General features: G+C 45.7%; 1 protein-coding gene across 2 annotated transcripts in view; it reads right to left on the reverse strand.

The window, feature by feature from the left end:
* The window catches only part of CHRNA5 (cholinergic receptor nicotinic alpha 5 subunit), a 36,174-nt gene extending 19,363 nt beyond the window's left edge, over positions 1-16,811 (reverse strand). The window contains exon 1 of one of the 2 annotated variants that reach the window (XM_043986097.1): positions 16,776-16,811. Coding sequence is in view for 1 of the 2 variants with exons in the window: in XM_043986096.1 (XP_043842031.1) it covers positions 16,340-16,481 (142 nt within the window). In the remaining variant the exon portion in view is untranslated. Of the gene's footprint in view, positions 1-16,339; positions 16,594-16,775 lie in introns of those variants that run through there. The other variant, XM_043986096.1, reaches the window with a different exon arrangement.
* Positions 16,812-19,285: the final 2,474 nt, after the last annotated feature.

Consider the following 19,285-nt stretch of genomic DNA (forward strand, 5'->3'; position numbering starts at 1 on the left):
GATGATGTTTACACAGTGTTTTGCAAGCTTTCAAATGCCATATAAACGTGAGCTATTATTATGAAGTGCAAGACACCGTTAATAACTGCCCCAGGGAAGACTTCAAGGTCAGACTGATCTCCTTGAGCTGTCAGTATTCTAAGTCATCTCCCTTCTGCATGAAAACAATACCTAGATTTTCTTATCCAAGACCAAGGGGAGGGGGAGGTTGGACTACACATGCAATTTCATTGTATAGGGAGTTATAGATGGTATAGGGAGTTGTCTATGAGGAAGGAAGCAAACAAGCACTGATTAAGCACTTGTGCAGTTGTTTGCAGTTGTGTCCGACTCTTATGACCCCATGTGAAATTTTCTTGGCGAAGATAATGAAGTGGTTTGCCATTTCCTTCTCTGGATAATTTTACAGATGAGGAAACTGAGGCAAAACAGGGTTAAGTGACTTGCCCAGGGTCACACAGCTAATTAGAGTCTGAGGCCAGATGTGAATTCACAAAGATGAGTCATCCTGATTCCAAGCCCAGTGCTCTATCCAGTGTAACACCTAGCTGCCCTATCCCCACTTTACAGATAAGTAAACTGTGGCTCAGAGAGTTTAGTGATCTATCCAGAATCACACAGCTAGTCAGTCTCAGAGGCAGAACCTGAACTCAGGTCTTCCTAATATCAAGTCCAATAATAGATCCATGCAACTATGGTGCCTCTCATATGTGGCAAGTATTTCTTGCTACCGTTAGAATCAAACTTTCCTAGAAACTGTTATTGAAATCTAATGCTGGGGCAGCTAGGTGGTGCAGTGGATAAAGCACCAGCCCTGCATTCAGGAGGACCTGAGCTCAAATCTGGCCTCAGATACTTGACATTTACTAGCTGTGTGACCCTAGGCAAGTCACTTAACCCCCATTGCCCTGCAAAAGAGAGAGAGAGAGAGAGAGAGAGAGAGAGAGAGAGAGAGAGAGAGAGAGAGAGAGAAATCTATGTTGGTTTATTATGAAAAACTTTCCGTGTTTAAGACGTTTTAAGCACCTCCCCCCACCCCCCCAAAAAAGGTTTGATTCACTCTATTTTATATTACTAGGCTTGAGATCATGATTCTTTCCTTCATCCCTCCATCAAAAAACAATTTTAAATTCCGGATCTAGAAGCTCTTAAAATATACTTAAAGCCTACTGGGAAACTTTGGGGTAACCAGGACGTGTGGTCCATTAAAAGATTCCAAGATAATCCCTCAGTCATTACTTTCTGAGAGTTCATGCTGAAACAGACATGCGGTATTAGGCCTTGTTGACGCCTGACCCATCATGGCATTTGGACAGGCCAACCAGGCACCTGGCCTGTCAAGGTGGAATGAGTTTCTCCTCTGTTGGAAAGGCAATAAGATGAGATGGTAATACCAGTCTTGAAACAGACAGTGAACATCCTGAGCTAGCTTCTAATGAAGTGTCCCTAAGGGACGTCATCAAGGACATTTGGGATCTGAAGAGAAGGCAGGCACAGCTAGGTTACAGCAATAAAGGATTGCATGATAATCACCAACTTGCTTGGTACCAGTACTCGTGGAAGATTCAAGGAACAAGAGGAAGAAATATAGCCAATGGATCCTCTATGGAGATTTCACAGAAAGACATGAAGCAGATCTGGACCAGATGAGAGGGTGTGGATGGTGGAAGAAGCTGATGAGACGAGGGATTCACTGGAACACAGATAAACAAGGCAGCCTACTAGGAGGCTGGCCACAGTGTCTAACCGTGTTCCTTAGATGACCACGTGGTACTTACATTCTAACAAGGATGCACAGAGAACGAAACCTTGGGTCAGGCTACTAAGGAGAGAAGAGAAGGTTACAAACAGTCATGGAAGAATGAAAGGATTTCCATGTAGTGGTGAGGACTCAGTTGATATTAGGTAGTGTGAGCTGACAAGGGACCAGTCTGTGTGGCTGTGTGGCTTCCTCCAGAGGCACAGGAGGCTTCCTTCACAGTGGAACAGTAGGAGTAAAAAAGGCAGATGGAGGGGATGATCTAGGGTGGAGGATTAGCAAGGATTTATGGGCAATCGGGCAAGCAAGCAAAGGTGAAGGATCAACTGGCCCTGAATTTGTCAATTATAAGGTTGAGTTGGTGAAGGGAGAAAAAAGTAAGGCCAGACTGGGGGTGAGGGCTGGGAATAGGCAGGGATGGAGGCCAAGAAGTCATGGGGAGGGTGAAGAATAAATCTGAGAGGAGTACGGTGGCAAGGAGCTGAGGATTAGAGAGGGGAATTCAAGATCATGGCCCTGAATGGAGAGTTCAGCTACCCAACCAATAGACTGGGTACACAGGACTGAGCTCATGTCTGGGTACATGGGGGGGGGGAACAGTGAGATCCCTGAGCCCCTGTCAGTCCCAGCAGCAGCTGCCTGGTAGAGGAATAAAGTGTGCAGAGCATAGGCTCATAATATCTCGGATCTAGAATTGGAAAGGACCTCAGAAGCCGTCTAACCCAATCTCTTCATTTTACAGATAAGGAAACTGAGGCCACAGAGGTAAAGTGCTGTGTCTACAGTCATAACAGGAGTAAGCATCACAAGATTCGAACCCAGGTCCTCTGACTCCAGTGACAATGTTCTTTCCATTATACCAAGGTGAACATTTCCTCCAAGAGCTAAAAGACCTCTTTTTATGGAGGTGGTAGAAAGTCCAGTGAAGTAACCTAGGACCCCCTGACATTTCGATTCCATTTCATGACACACATTATCTCACTGATTCTCAGAATGATCTCGTGAGCACTATAGCCTGTCCTATCCCCACTCTACAAAGAAGCAAACTGAGGCTCAGACAGGTATTGCTCAGGGTCACACAGAGATAGGAAGTGTCTGAAAGGAGATTCAAGTCCAGGACTTTCTGTCTCCAAGTCCAGCCCTCTACCATGATGCTTCTGACTAAATCAATAGGCATTTATTAAGCACCTGCTCCAACACAAAGACAAAAGTGCAACAGCCGGGCCCCAGAGGAGTTTGCCATTATATCCAAGATGCAAACATTAGACGTTATCATCTTCGGTCACTTTTCTTCTATAGCATAGGGGTTCTTAACCAGGAGCCCATGGATAATGGGGGAGGGGAGTTGTGAACTTTTAATTATTTGATAATGGTTTCAACAAAATCGGTTTCCTTTGTAATCCTAAGTATTTCATTTTAGGTATTTAAAAACATTATTCTGCAGCTTCCCCAGCCTGACAAAGGGCCTATGACACAAAAAAAGTTGAAGACCCACCTCCCCACTCTGCCTAATTTCCTCCCCATCAGCAATCCTTTGGGGGCTCTTTAAATTTAAATGATAGCAAGAAAAAGAACAGGCCATAAACATTCATTTTGCAAATGGAAGGAAACACAGGCCCCATATCTATCTATCAAGCTTATTTCCAACATGACCAAGAAATGCATTTACTCTTTTAAGAGCTTTTAAATTGAATGCAGAAGTTTCCTGTATTTCATGATTTTCATTATGTTTTCTATTGATTTTTTTTTTTACCCAGAATTATAGGATGAAGTTTCTCGGCAGCTGATCTGGTGTAGCCAGCTTAATTTGACATCCGGCCCTGTCAAACTCCCAGAATGCTTACAGTAAGAAACTCACCGTAGGCTGTGTTAAATTTAGGTCTAGTCAATAATTCTCTTATAGAGGATAGAATACTTCATGTGGGCTGGAGAGTAAGGACGAGGGATGAGGGAGGGCATCAGATCACAGAAAGGTCCAAAGTGAGGTGGCAGACTCATTCTTTGGGGTCATAAAATATGTCTGCAATTTGTTCCAGTTTTCCGTATCCTGTGGGATTGGAACAGAACTCTTTCAAATTCCTTCTTTAAAATCTATTTCTCTTCATGAATGTCTTTCACTATTAGGATATTCATGGTCACAGAGCCATAGGATTTTAGAGTGGTGAATCAGAAAGAACACTGGCATCGGAGGATGTGAGTTCATATCCTGCCCCGGCCACCAACTTGCCTATATAACCCTGTCAAATCACTTAACCTGTCTGGGTCACAGTTTCCTCATTTGTAAAAATGGGAGGATTGGGTTAGAGGAGCTCTAAGGTCACAGAATCAGAGATTTAGAGCAGAAAGGGGAACTAGTCCAATCCCCTCATTTTACAGAGAAGGAAACCAACCAGGGCCAGGTGTGGTTAAGCAACGCTCAGGTCAGGAAGAGAGAAAGAGGCAGAGGAAAGGTCCCAAACTGGGACCTCTTCTTTCCACCATATCAAGTCATTCCATCTAGGGCCTGGGAAGTAAACCAGGAGTTTTAAAACGGCAGGAAGAAAACCATTTGCAAAGCGCCTCCTTTGAACAGGAGCCTGGAAGGGGCTTTCTCCTCACCCCAACTTTGTAGAATCCTGAGGGGGAGCTGCCTCCTACAGGAATTCTTTCTTGATTCCCCTGAGTTATGAGCAATCTCTACCTCTAGCAATTACTTTGTATCTCCAGCGAGGGGGGCATCCTTTGAGCACATCTCATCGCGTAGCTACTTTATATCTATGTATCTGTGTACATGTTGTATTCCACACACCCGGCTTTAATCAAGGATAAAGGGCATGCTCATCAAATTTGCAAAACGACCCAAGGAGGGGGACAAACTGGACGCTTGAATCCTGATCCAAAAATATCTTGACAGTCTGTGGCACTGGGCTGAATGTAATAAGATGAAATCCAATTGGCTTCAAATGTCAATTTCCTAAGCACAAGATGCGGGAGCCAGGGTGAGACCACAGTTTATAGAGTAATCGCCACAGCTGGGATTTCCGGAGCACTTTCAGCTTTGAAAAGCACTTGACAGATATTCTCTCATATTATCCTCACAACCTTTTGACTTGGGTGCTCTTTTACAGAGAAGAAGACTGGGAAAAACAGAGGGCTGGGTAATTTGCCCAGGGTCACATAGCTAACAAGAGTCAGAGGTGGGATTTGAACTGGGGTCTGCCTTACTCCAGCTCCAGCTCTCTATTCACTGAGCCAACCACCTTCTTGTATTTGAAAAATATCTCAGGGTTTTAGTAGACTACAAGCTGTGTTATGGTAGCCAAAAGAAAACACAAAAACTAGTGTAAACTTGGGCTGCATGAAGAAAGGCAGAGCTTAAATATGGAAATGTGTTTTACATGACTTCACATGAATAACTGATATCATATTGCCTACCTTATCAATGGGGGGAGGGGCTCAAAGGAGGGAGAGAATTGGGAACTTAAATTTTTTAAGAATATCAAAAATTTAGGGGGCAGCTAGGTGGTACAGTGCATAAAGCACTGGCCCTGGATTCAAGAACCCTGAGTTCAAATCCGGCCTCAGATACTTGGCACTTACTAGCTGTGTGACCTTGGGCAAGTCACTTAACCCCAATTAACTCACTAAAAATAAATAAATAGATGCATGGTTTTATCTGAAAAAGATACCACCATAGCTTTTTTTTTGGGGGGGGGGGGAAACAGGGCAATGAGGGTTAAGTGACTTGCCCAGGGTCACACAGCTAGTATGTGTCAAGTGTCTAAGGGCTGGTGCTTTATCCACTGTGCCACCTAGCTGCCCCCACCATAGCTTTTAATAATAAGTCCCTAGTCCCTACTCTACCCTAGTCAGACTGCACCTGAAGTCCTGTGTTCAGGTCTAGGCACCACCGTTTAGGATGGACATTGGTAAACTGGAGACCATCTAGAGGAAGGCATCTGAAAGAACTAGGGACGCTTGGGTCGTCAAGCCAATGAGCATTTATTTAGCACCCACTGTGTACTAGCTTAACTTCAAGAAAAGAAGATTCCGAGGCAGCAGGATGGTCAGGTTTCAAGTGTCCAAAGGGCTGTGCTGTAGGAAAGGGATAAGATTTATTCTTCGGGGCCCTAGGGGGCAGACTTCCAAGCAATGGACAGAAGTTGCAAAGAGGCAAGTTTCAGTTTGGGATCAGGAAAGAATCTCCTAACAACAGGGATGGGCAGGCTAGGTGGTACAGAGGATGGAATGTCAAGAAGACTTGTGTTCAAATTTGGTCTTTGACATTCACTCGCTGCATGACCCTGGCCAAATCACTTCACCCTGCTTGCCTCAGTTTCCTCATCTGTAAACTGAACTGGAGAAGGAAATAACAAACCGCTTCAGGATCTTTGCCAAGAAAACCCCAAAAGGGCTCACAGAGAGTCAAACACAACTATAAAACAACTCAACAACAATAGGAATAGCCAAACTAGAAAGGGGGTGTCTTAGGAGGTAGTGGCTTCCTTTTCATTCAAGGGCTTCAAGCAAAGACTGGGTGGACATGTAACTTGTGTGTTTTTGCAGGGATTCCTTTTTTCCAGGATGAATTGGAGTGGATCACCGGGGAGGTCCTTCTAACTCTGAAATGCTGTGATTCTCTCATTCCAACTGGTGAATTACTGATCTACACCTTTATCCATGCTATCAATAAAAACTGTTAAGTAAGACAAGGAAAAAATATTGGAGTTAACAGAAATCTCTCTTACCCTAAAATAGGTCTTTAAAAATATCCCTTGGGGCGGCTAGGTGGCGCAGTGGATAAAGCACCGGCCCTGGATTCAGGAGGACCTGAGTTCAAATCCAGCCTCAGACACTTGACACTTACTAGCTGTGTGACCCTGGGCAAGTCACTTAACCCCCATTGCCCCGCAAAAAATATATATATATATATCCCTTAATCGGAAGAATGTCCCAGGTGGTTGAATAACTTCAATAATTTTGATTGAAAATTACTGAAAACCAGACCCAAACTGTATAGACACACCTGCCTCCCAAACACCGACAAGGCAAATTAGAACTATGCTAGGTAACAGGGGCAACTAAAATAATTTCATCTTCAAATCTAATTGTAAAAATTGTGAAATTAATCGATCATGAAGCAGTTCTGTAGCCTCTTGGATGTGAGCAAACAAGAAGTAATGACAGCTGATTATACGTGCATTTCAAGGTTCGTTCATATGGTGCTTTGAAGATTTTAGGCATGAAAATTGTATTGAAAACCATGCCTTTCCCATAGCCCTGACCTTCACAGACAGAACCGTTTACTCTCCTTCCCCCACACACATAGACTTTTTTTTCTCTGAACTACCCGACCCTCAGCTGTCTTTACCATACTTTTTAATGATTCATTTCCAGCCTCCCTCACTGAAATCCTACCCATCCTTTAAGAGTTCAAATGTTATCACTCTGCCATGAAGCCATCTTTAATCTGCTCCCCCCAGTAAGTAAATTATAATCTATCCTTAACACCTCACATAGCAGTTATGAATCATAGGGAGGCATCCTAATGCCATGGAAAAAAAGACACTGCACGGGGAAATGAGAGGGCCTGGGTTCAAATCTTGGCTGTGCCCTTTTCTACTTGTATGACCTTGAACAAGTCACTAGACTTCTTGGGACCTCAGAACTCTTCATTTGTAAATAAACAAATGAATGAATAAACTAATTAATTAAAACCTAAAACCTACAAATAAAGGAGTTGACTCGATCAGGGCTTCTTAAACTTTTCCCACTCGTGACCCCTTTTTGCCCAGGAAATGTTTATGGGACCCCAGGTAAATAAGCATATAAAATAGATATACATGACTTTTATTGTTGCCAAGTTTTTCATGACCCCTACATTCAGTCATATGACCCCATAGGGGGTCGAGGCCCACAGTTTAAGAAGCTTTGGACTACTAAAGCCCCTCCCAGCTTGGAATCTGACCACCAGGCTGCTGTGCCTCACCCTCTGCCTCCAACCAAGCCTTCCCGCTGCAGCGATGAGGCCCTGGGCTCCTAATGATCGGGTATTCACTCTATGCTGTGGAGGTCTTAGATCCAGGACATTCCATTCTCTCATGACGCTGCTTTCTCCCGGTTCTCCTATCTGTCTGACCTCTCCTCAGTCTCCTTGGCTGAATCTTCATCCAGATTAAGCCTCCAAGGCTCTGGCTTGGGGGAAAGGGTGAAGGGTGAGGAAATAAGCATTCATATAGCACCTCCTTGGGTCATGCTCAGTGCTAAGCACTTTTGACAAATATCTCACAACCACCGCAGGAAGTAGGCACGGTTACTATTCCCATTTTACAGATGGGTAAACAAAGGTTAACTGTCTAGCCTAGGGTCATCGATGTTTGTCATGACTTGCAGTGAATTGGATTCAAGCAAGGGAGGGCTGTGCAAGGTCACCAACCTCTCTCCTCCAGAGCCATCTAGGTCCGGTGGCAGAATATACATCAGGATGACTGGAGATAGCCGTGTGTGTGTGTGTGTGTGTGTGTGTGTGTGTGTGTGTGTGTGTGGTTTTTTAAAAAGGCATTTGAGGTTAAGTGACTTGCCCAAGGTCACACAGCCAGTAAATGTCTGAGGTGAGATTTGAACTTGGGTCCTCCTGACTTCAGGCTGGCTGCCCCTCTCAGGGTCATAGAGCTAATAAAACCCTGAGGTTACATTTGACCCTAGGCCCAGATCTCTGTGCACTATGGAGTCCCCTAGCTGCCACCTAAGTCTTGGGGCCTCTTCTCTCTTTACATTCTCCCATTGGGTGATCTCATCACCTCCCATGGGTTCAATGATCATCTCTGTGCTGATGATTCCCAGTTTCATATAACCAACCTTGATCTCTCTCCTGAGCTTTGTCCCATTGGAATCCCAAACTTGACACATCCAAAATACAACCCCATTACCTTTTCTCCTAAACTCTCCCCCCGCTCCCCACATTCCTATTACCATCCAGGGCACCACCATCCTCCCAGATACCCAGGCTCACGACCTAGGTGTCATCCTTGCCTCCTGGCTCATACTCACCCCACATAACTATTCTCTTGTCATTTCTACCTGAGCATCATCTCTCTGACCTCTCTGCCCACTCACACAGCTCCCACCATTGCGCAGAAGTCATCTGGTTGGTCCCTCTGCCTCAGCTTCCTGGTCTGATCTGGCCCAGTGGCCGAAGTGACTGTACTAAAGCCCGGGTCTAGCCCTGTCACACACAGACACCCCCTACTCAATAAACTCCAGTGGCTCCCCATTGCGCAAGACCAAATGTCAAATGCCCTTGGCCCCTCCTGCCCGTCCCGTCATCTTACGCTCTGCTCCCCATCTCATCCTCTGTGATCCAGCAACAAGCAGCCTTCTCTTTTCTTCACACGTGACCCTCACTCTCCAGACCCCACAGGTTTTTGCTGGCTACTGCACACCCCCACGCCCGGAATGCTCGCCTCCTCTGACCCCACCTTCCTTCTGGATTCGGCTCTAATTGTACCTTCTGCGGGAGGCTCTTTCTAGTCCCTGGTCTCCCCCACTGCTACTCTTTCTCCTCTGAAATGACTTTGTTCTCTCCCCCATTGGAGGGCAGGGTCAAAGCCATTCTGTGTGTCCCCAGGGCTTACCACAGCGGCTGGCATGTAGGGAACGATTATGGAATGCTTGGTGATTGGCCGTTTTGCAGCATGCTGCTGCATACAACTTGCCCACATGCTGGAAGAGAGATTTGAACCCTGGATCTTTGACCTCCTCAGTCCACTCTACCTACCATGCTGCCTCTGCTTATAATTCATTTTCTTAAATGTGGGTCCTAATGATGATTAGGTCATGGCTTAAATGTTTTGTATTCCCTACATGCGCCTGGTTAAGATACATGCTTTAATAGGGAAATAATTAATCCCTTGGGCCCTCTTTCTATGACTCATTGCCTTTCTATCAGCCCGTTAAGTCTGGAAGCTGGTAGACAAGAGATTTAATTTTTCTGGAGAATAACTCACTGCAAACCATAAGGCACAATAGATTAAGAAAAAAAAAAGGAAGGAAGCTTTACTTGAAAATCATCTAATTTGAGAGTTGAAAGGAATCTGAGAATTAATCCAATAAATGGTTTGCCCAAAGTTACCCAGCTCCCTAGCAGCAGAGCTGGGCTTAGAACCTAGGGCTCTTTTGTGCCTCCAGATATGGATACAGGCAGGCAAGCAATAAAGATTTATTGAGAACCTACTATGTGCCAAGCACTGGGATCAGCAGATACGAAGGCAAAAGACAGCCCCGACCCAAGGAGTTCATAATCTAAGAAGGGAGACGACGTGCAAACAACTCTGCACAAATGAGCTGTAGATGGGGTAAATGGGAGAGAATACACCAAGAGAGGGCACTAGGATTGGGAAGGAATGGGGCAGGCTTCCTGTAGAATTGGGGGTTTAAGTTGGGACTTGAAGGAAGTCAGGAGACAGGGATGAGGAAGGAGAACATTCCAGGCATAGGGTTCGGCCAGGAACAGTGCCAGGAGTCAGGAGATGGAGTGTCTTGTTTGAGGAGCAGCCAGAACACCAAAGAGTATGTGTGTGTATGTGGGGTAGTTGTAAAGTATAAGAAGGCTGGAAAGGAGGGCAGCTGGGTGGTGCAGTGGATAAAAGCAACAGCCCTGGATTCAGGAGGACCTGAGTTCAAATCCAACCTCAGACACTTGACACTCACTAGGTGTGTGACCCTGGGCAAATCACTTAACCCTCATTGCCCCAGGGGAAAAAACAAGACTGGAAAGAAATGGAGAGAGGATGGCTAGGTTATGAAGGGCTTCAAACACCAAACAGAGGATTTAAATTGGATCCTAGAAGTGATATGGAGACCCTAGAGTTTTTTGAGTAGAAAGGTATGACACAGTTGGATCTGCACTTTAGGAAAATAGTTTTGGTGACTGAATGGAGGATTGGCTGTAGTGGTGAGAGACTTGAGGCAGGCAGACCCACCAGAAGCTAGTGTAATAGTCCAGGCATGCAGTGGAGAGAACGTGTACCAGCGTGATGGTAGTAGCAGAGGAGAGAAGAGAGTGTATTTGAGAGATATTAGAAAGGTAAAATAGACAAACCTTTCCAAAGGATTGGATATGGTGGGTAAGAGAGAGTGAGGAGCTAAGGGTGACCCCTAGGTTAGACTGGGAGGACAGTGGTGGCCTTTAGAGTAATAGAGAAACTTGGAAGGGGGAAGGTTTGTAGGGAAAGAATATGAATTCGCTTTTGGACATGTTGAGTTTATGATTATCTAGAGGACATCCACTTTGAGATGCCCAAAAGGCAGATGGAAATACAAGACTGGAAGTAAGCAAAGAGGCGAGGGCTACAGAAGTAGATCTGGGAATCATTGGGACAGAAACGATTATTGAATCCATGGGAGCTGATGAGATCACCAAGTCAAGAGGTATTGAGGGAGAAGACAAGAGGGTCCAGGACAGAGTCTTGGGGGTCACCCATATTTAATGGGTATAACCTAGATAAAGATTCAGCAAAGGAGACTGAGGAGGAACGTATGATGCTATATTTAATAAACAGTCAACTCCATTAGTCCTCTTTGGATCATCATGACTTGGATCATTAGGTTGGATGTCTGCCTACTGAAGAGATCTTCAGAACTAATTTTTTTTGTTTGTTTTTTGGGAGGGGCAATGAGGGTTAAGTGACTTGCCCAGGGTCAAGTGTCTGAGGCTGAATTTGAACTCAGGTACTCCTGATTCCAAGGCCAGTGCTTTATCCACTGTGCCATGTAGCTGCTCCCTTCAGAACTAATTTTTGAAAAACAGTAGCTCCCATTCAACAGTATGTCCTGATGGACAGAATGATCTACTTGGAGTCAGTCCACAAGCATTTCTTAAGCACTTGCTATATTCTAGGAACTGTGCTAAGTGCTGGGGATAGAAAGAAAGACAAAAAAATACAGTCCCTATCCTCAAGGAACTCACATTCTAACGGGGGAGATGGCATGCAAAAAATTACACACACACACACACAAAATGGAAGGTAGTTCCAGAGGGAAGACAATAACAGTCTGGAGGGAAGAGGGGAGAGGGGAATACTGGGAAGGGCCTTAGGAAGAGGTGAGATTGTAATTGAGTCTTAGGGAAAGCCAGAGATGCTTGAAGGTGGGGATGAGGAGAGAGCATTCCAGGCATGGGAAACAGCCAATGCAAAGGCATGGAATGTCAGGCAATTTTCTTTCACTCTAAGATAGATTGGATGCAGTCTTGCATTGGAGGAAGGAGCTCCCACACTCACCCAAATCATGGGTGCTCAATATGCTGGCCCCACAAGATGAATTTCAGCTTTTAAATACTTGATACAAAGGTTTATTTCATGAAATTCTCATGATTTCTTTCATAATAGAGTGAGAGGTCATTTAACTAAAACACAAATCAGTAGAAAAAGTTACCAACAGCAAAATACAGACCAAGCATATGCAAAAAGCTTTGCTAAAAAATCTTGCAACTTCAGCTTCTCAGACAAAACTTGCTGCTCAAAAATATGAATGCACTCATTAGGATCCACTAGGATTATCATTTGGTATTTTTATTTAAAACTTACTGCTGATGTTTTATATTGCTGTCGCTGAATTGTGTTCAAAATGGTCCCTTTGTGTCCTCTGGTATAATAAAGAGCTGTGGATTTTTAGAGCCAGTGGGCCTGGATTTGAATCCCAGCTCTATTGCTTACTCCCAGTGTGAGCAATTCCCTTCCCCTCTCTGGGCCCCAATTTATTCCTCTGTAAAATTGGAGGATTAGGCTAAATCAGGAGTTTTTAACCTGTGCTCTATGAACTCATTTTAAAAAATATTTTGCTAACTGTATTTCCTTTGCATTTTATGTATATTTTATTTTGTGTGTTTAAAAACATTTCTTCTGAGAAGGGAGAGGTTCACAGGCTTCATCAGACGACCAAAGAGGTCCATGACCCAAAAAAGTTTATGAACTCCTGGACAAGGTGATCTCCAAGTTCACCGTCAGCTCTGATATTTGACCATCCCATATTTGCTTCAGTCTGATTTATGCCTGGTTTTGTTTTTTTTGTTTCTGTTTTTGTTTTTTTGGCTGCTTCCCACACTAGCTCCAGCAAGGAAAAGTAAAACATGTCCTGATGCTAAATAGACCCCTGAACCTAATGACCTGTTATGTTCACGTGCATACTTTGTAAATCACAATAAAGGGGGCAGCTAGGTGGCACAGTGGATAGAGTACCAGTCCTGGAGTCAGGAAGACCTGAGTTCAAATCTGACCTCAAACACTTGAAATTTACTAGCTGTGTGACCCTGGGCAAGTCACTTAACCCCAACTCACACACACACACACACACACACACACACACACGAAATGTAAATCACCATTTACAAAAAAATAATAATAATCACTTTTAACCACTGAAATATTAATGAAATCTACCTCATTTCTGCATTTAGGTCTTCCATGACACTTGGCCTTATGAATAACAACACTACTACTCTTCCTTTGAGCCTTGTCCTGACACAGGTATGACCCTGAGCTCTTGAAGACTCTCATGACAGAGCACATGCTTTGGAAGGTCCTACTCAGCTGAGCTAGAAGGCTTTGAGTGCAGGTGAACTCTGCATACATCATCTGAGAACCAGTCCGGCTAAATTTAGAAGGGCTTCTCCCCCGAGGGCCAGCCACCAGGTGATGAATTGTTTTGGCCACAACTCATTAAGGTGTCTACTAATGCATAGAGGAGTTTTCACTCTATATTCATGAATTCAATTCAGTTCCACAGCTAATGAGTATCTACTATTCGCCTGACACTGTGCTAAGTGCTGAGGTACAAAGACAAAAGAAAAATCGATCCCTGCCCTCAAGAAGTTTACATTCTACTGAAACTAGGGGAGGGCGGACATAGATAATTAAATACAAAATAGATGCAAAACCAACAAGGGTGAAATCACAGTTTCTCAAAGCTCTGAAATAGGTAAGGCTTTTTTCTTTTTCTTTTTTCCTTTTGCTGGGTAATGAGTGCCCAGTGAGTTAAGTGACTTGCCCAAGGTCACACAGCTAGTAAATGTCAAGTGTCTGAGGCCAGATTTGAACTCAGGTCCTCCTAACTCCATGCTTTATCCACTGTACCACCTAGCTGCCCCCAAGGCTTTTTTCTATGCCTAAAACTTTTAGAAACCATAGTCCCCTTCTCCCAGGAAAATGATCCACCCACCTCTGGAACCCTAGCCTGAACTTGTTATCCCAGTTGGTGTGTCAGGGAATGATTGAAAACTCACCTTACCAATGATATCCAGCTGGTCCCAGACCATGCTCCATAACCCATTCACTCCCTACACTCTGTTGGGTATACACCTCATGCCCAGCCCCCACAGAATTGGCTGCCCTATCGCTCTATTCCCTAGGCCTAAGACTCTACAGACAAAAACTCCGAAGGCAAGCGACTTGAAGGGAGGGACTGTCTCACTTTTGTTTTCGTTTTAATCCCTAGTGCTTGGCACTTAGTAGGCATTTTAAATTTTATTCATTTATCCAAATGTTATAGTGTACAGTTGTACCATGCCTCGTTGTTGTCTCTCCCAAACGCATCCTTGGCCAGGTTGTCAGTGTTGTTCTCCTTGCTGAACTAATGAGAAGCCTGAGAAAGCGACGGCAAATGAGATTAGAATTCCATGTCCTGACAGAGATCCATTGCTCAGGCAGGGAAATGGTGCCCAAAGGGATAATAGGATTGTGATGTTGGATACAGTCAAACACCCTTTATATCTTCCGTTCAAGAAACAAGATTTTAAAAATGAATACTCCGCGTCCAGATAAAATGTTAACCTTGTACCCATTTCAAAGACCTGATTCGAGTTTCCAGCTCCTTCTCCAAACACAGAAAGAGAATTTAGAAGTTCTGGAGGGGAAATCAAAGCAGAAAACACAGTCTACAAATTACTACAAATAACAGGTCAGGTAATAACAGACCCTCTCCTAGATTGAAAAAGTTATACTTAAGGACATACGCAGATATTTCGATTGCTTGTACCTTGCAGACAAAAAAAGAAATTGACCTTTCTTTGCATTTTAAACACAAAGTCCCTAGATTTTTTAAATCCCTAATTAAAGCATTACAGTAATTAAAGTGTCATAGCAATTAACAAAATGAAACCCTAAGCCAAGTCACCAAGGTGGAAAAAAGGAAAAAAGTCATTCCAGCAGTTTCTACTCTCTTAAAATCCCTCCTTAGCCTCTCCTTAAAAAAAAAAAAAATCAATGCAACCGATCCTATTTTGCAGTTTTTACACAAAGCTACTTTTTTCTCTGTACATGTACATTTTAGTGAATACTTGTACATAGACATGGGGAAAGCAGAAAAGTAAGTTTATGTATTTATATTTTTATATTATATATTTGTATATTTAGCCAAAAGAGCTTTGGGGGTCACAAGACCAAGGCTGAGGTCCCAGCTCTGATGATGTTCTGACCTTGCTTGTTGAGTAAGTCATTTTGATTCCCTGGGGTTGTTTCTTTTTCTGCAAAACGGTACTAATAATATTTGCACGACTTCATAGGGTTGTGGCAAATTATATAAATGTGAGCTGTCACATATGTGTGTGAGTACATACACCTGCGTATTTATGCAAACCAGTATGGCCAGACAAAGTCAGCTACTGCTCCTCAGCCCCTCCCCTGATGCCTCATCATGGCTGGAGGTGACCCGGGGTTCGCTATGGGCCATATTAGTTTGCTATCTCACAGAGAGAAAATCTCCCAGGATGAGCTGGGTGTGCTGTCTGTCCTTCCTCTGAGGACCCATCTAGCTAAGTAAGTTCTGAGGGGGTCATCGCTAGTTTCAGGGTGACAAAGCTGGAGACCAGATCAACTCTTTGAAGAGAGTCTGTGAAAACCCAGAGGTATTTCTTTCCAAGTGCCTCAATGGAGGGAGTCCACAACCCAAGGAGCTCCCAAATCGTTGAAGCATGGAAACGTTAACACACGTGCAGAAACTTGTACTTAGAAAAAGCAAACGCATCATCCAGATCGTTTGTATCCAAAGAGACACAAACACATTATCCAGAAATCTCTATCTCCCCCGCCCCCAAGCCAGAGGATGCTGGCACGAGGTACGAATGACACAGAACAACTCATTCCGGAGGTGCAGAACAAGGTTCTCTTTGAGAGCCTCCCACCCGGGAACCTCTGCCTTCTCTCAAGGACTACGTAAAGCTGCTGTTTTAACACGTTCTCCTCGCACCTGTCCCATCTTTCTACCCAGCTCCTCGGGTGCCCTCTCCCTCGCATCCCTACCCCAACCCTATCCACCCCAGCTCCCCTCCTAGGTCCTGAGCTGTTATTTGAACACAAGTCCCTCCCTCTCCCCTCAACTGCCCCCGCCCTCGACTCGCCCACCCCTGCGTCTCTTCTCCCTACCGGTCCCAGACCCAGTCCCCGGGTCCCGCATCTCCCTCACGCACAACATCCCCCAGACCCTGTTCCGCATCCTCACCGCCCCAGGTACTACATCTACTCCCCCACGCCCAGCACCTCTCCTCCCCCACGTCTCTAGCCCGGTCGCCCACCGTCCCTGCCCCGGACCCCTCCCTCTCGCTCTCACCAGTCCACGCAGCGCTGACCAGGGCGCCGGCCTGAGCCAGCAACAGCAGCTGGAGGAGGAAGAGGAGCAGGCGGCGGGGGCAGCGGCTGCTGGGGGCGAGGGCGGAGGGGTGAGCAGAGAGGAGCTGCCCCACTGCAGCCATGTCCCCGGTCCTCCCGGGGAGAGTCCCGAAGGCGTACGGAGGCTGAAAGAGGCGGCCAGGTAGGGAGCGCTCAGCGCGGCGTCCAGCTAGTTCCCACTGCAAGCCCGACTCCGGACCGGACCCAGCCAAGCCCCGCCTCCCAACCAGCCACTCCCCCCGACAGCCACGCCCAGAGTCCAAGCCGCATCTTAGCCCCATCCGGAAGTACCCCACTGGGCCCCCGCCCCACTTAGCCGCGGATTCCTATAGAGCCTCTCCCCGCTCAGCCTCCTCCGTGCCCAGCAGTGTACGAACCTCCCCAATACCTGCCCAAACCTCTTCGCCAGCACTCATCCCCTCTGCCACCCCACCTTTCCTCAGTGACGATCCCTTCAGCCTGCCCCATCCCTCGGTTTCCCGTCCCCTTTTAGTGCTCCCGCCCAGTCAGCCTCCAGACCACGCCTTCACCCCAAATCCCAATCACCACCCCAGGGGCGGGGACCTGGGGAGGGACTCTCAATACTGGGCACGTGTGAGGGGGCAGACAAAAAATAGTTACTTTTCACAGTCAGTCAATTAATATTTATTAAGCGTCTACTATGTGTCGAGCACTGTGCTAAACGCTGGGGATACAAAAATAGAGAAAAGTCAGTCGCTGCCCCTCAAGGAACTGAAAATCCAGGCGGGGAGACAGCAAGCAAGCAAATATGTCCCAACTATATAGAGGATAATTAAGAGGGGGGAGGCATTAGAACGAAGAGGGGTTTGGGAAGGCTTCCTGTAAGAGGTGGAATTTGAGTTGGGACTTAAAGGAAGCCAGGAAGGGAGATGGAGATAACAAAGGGAACAGCCAGAGAGAATGGCCAAAGTCAAGGGATGGGATGATTGTTCGTGGGACACCCAGAACGGCAGTGTCACAGAGTACATGTGGGGACGGGGGGGGGGGGGGGTTGCAGCCAGCTGACGCTGCAGTGGGGAAAGCACCGGTCCTGGATTCAGGAGGACCTGAGTTCAAATCCGACCTCAGACACTTGACACTTCCTAGCTGTGTGACCCTGGGCAAGTCACTTAACCCTCCTTGCCTCGCCCCCCCCCCAAAAAAGAGTACCTGTAGGGGAATGAGGAGCAAGAGGAGTGGAAAGGCAGAAGGGGGACCAGGGTGAGAAGGGCTTTTGCATGTGATCCCCTAGCCAGGCAGGATCAGAATCCTGCCTCTCCCTCCCAGGGCACAGGACTTTGCATGTGTCTGCTGGCCCTTCCTCCAGCCACCCCAGCGCCACATCCGGACGGTGTCCCTCTTCTGTACTTTCCTGTACTTGTGATGCTTCTGTTTGTCCCGGGGAGCCCGGCTCGCCTTTGTGTTCTGGCCTTTTTGCTTGTGCTCCGATATTTTTCTCTTTGTCTACTTACATTTTGAATGGTTGCATGGATTTAGAACAGGAGGGCAGCTTAGTGCCCGTTCGGTCCGATCCTGTCAGCTGCCAGGGGAGCACATTTAGGCGTTTTCTTTGCATTCAAGATTCTGTAGCTAAAGCTGCTTTTGCCTTGGTTGAACGGTAGTTCATATTTATTAATAGAGTGTTAGCTTAAACATAAATGTTGGTCTCCCTTGTCTCCAGAGAGAGGCAGTGGGCTTTGGGTTCAGGTACTGTTAGACATTGTTGATGTGTTGGTTTTTATTCCTCACAAAGAAGTGTTCTTTTGGGGTGAAGGGGTATATCCAAAAATTACCGTAGGGTCAAAAACAAAAGACATCGTTAGAAGATTAAAAATATAGAAGGGAATCGAAAGGATCTTGGCTCTAGAATCAGAAAGGTCCTGAGTTCTGATCCCAACACTGTCACTTCCTATCTGTGTGACAAGCAAATCACTCCAGCCCTAGGCTTGAAAAGTCTCCCCTAATTCTATTTTTTTTTTGTATCTCAAGTTGGCAAAAAAATGTTTGTTGAGTGAATATATGAAAGAATGAATTATCCCTCCTCCAAAGTCTCTCTCAAGTGCCTCAACTTAGTGAGGTAGTGACTGTTCCTCCTCAAGGGCTTTGCCAGGAGATCAGAGATTCTAGCATGTCCTTATTTCAAAAGCTTCAATGAAGGGTTCCTGGACTTTTTGCCCATGAGAGGGCAGAAAAAAGCTCCCATCCAGAATACTGATCACTAGAAGACAGGCTTTCTGGCTTTGGCATCCCATGTAGGTTACACTAAATTGTGGAGGAGTCACAAAAGAAATCACAGATTCTGCCTCCTTTATGGAAATACTGTCCAGATGTCAGAATGTAAAGCTATGTCCTGGAAAGAACATCAGGACCAGGAGTTAGAAGATGTGGGTTTTAATCTTGTCCCTGTGAAGAAAGACAGGGATTCTGTGAGGGTGGAGGTGGAGGGCAGTGAGGGGGGAGTACATTGCAGGCATGGGGGAGGGGGGTGGCCAATGCCAAGGTATGAGAGATGGAGTGTCCCATGTGTGAGGAATAGAGGGAAGGCCAATTTGGCTGGATCCAAAGTCCATGGGAAGGGGGGAAATGTGCAATGGGTCTGGAAAGATAGTTTGGGGCCATGCTGTGAAAGACTTTAGAAGCTAAAGAGAGGAGTTTATATTTAATAAGTCACTTAACCTCCCAGTGTTCCACACTCTAAATTACAGAGGAAGTCCCTGCATTGACAAGAATCATAGGTTCAGACCAAAAACTAAAGCTACTGCAGTCTTGGTGCTCACCCACAGAGACTTTAGGCCAAGTCACTTTCCATTTGGAGCTCAGCTGATCCAGTTCTAACATGAGGGGATTAAACCAGGTGCCCCAAAAGGCCCCTTCCAGTTCTGTCATT

Source organism: Dromiciops gliroides, chromosome 2 (genome assembly GCF_019393635.1).
Source record: "Dromiciops gliroides isolate mDroGli1 chromosome 2, mDroGli1.pri, whole genome shotgun sequence".
Taxonomy (NCBI): Eukaryota; Metazoa; Chordata; class Mammalia; order Microbiotheria; family Microbiotheriidae; genus Dromiciops; species Dromiciops gliroides.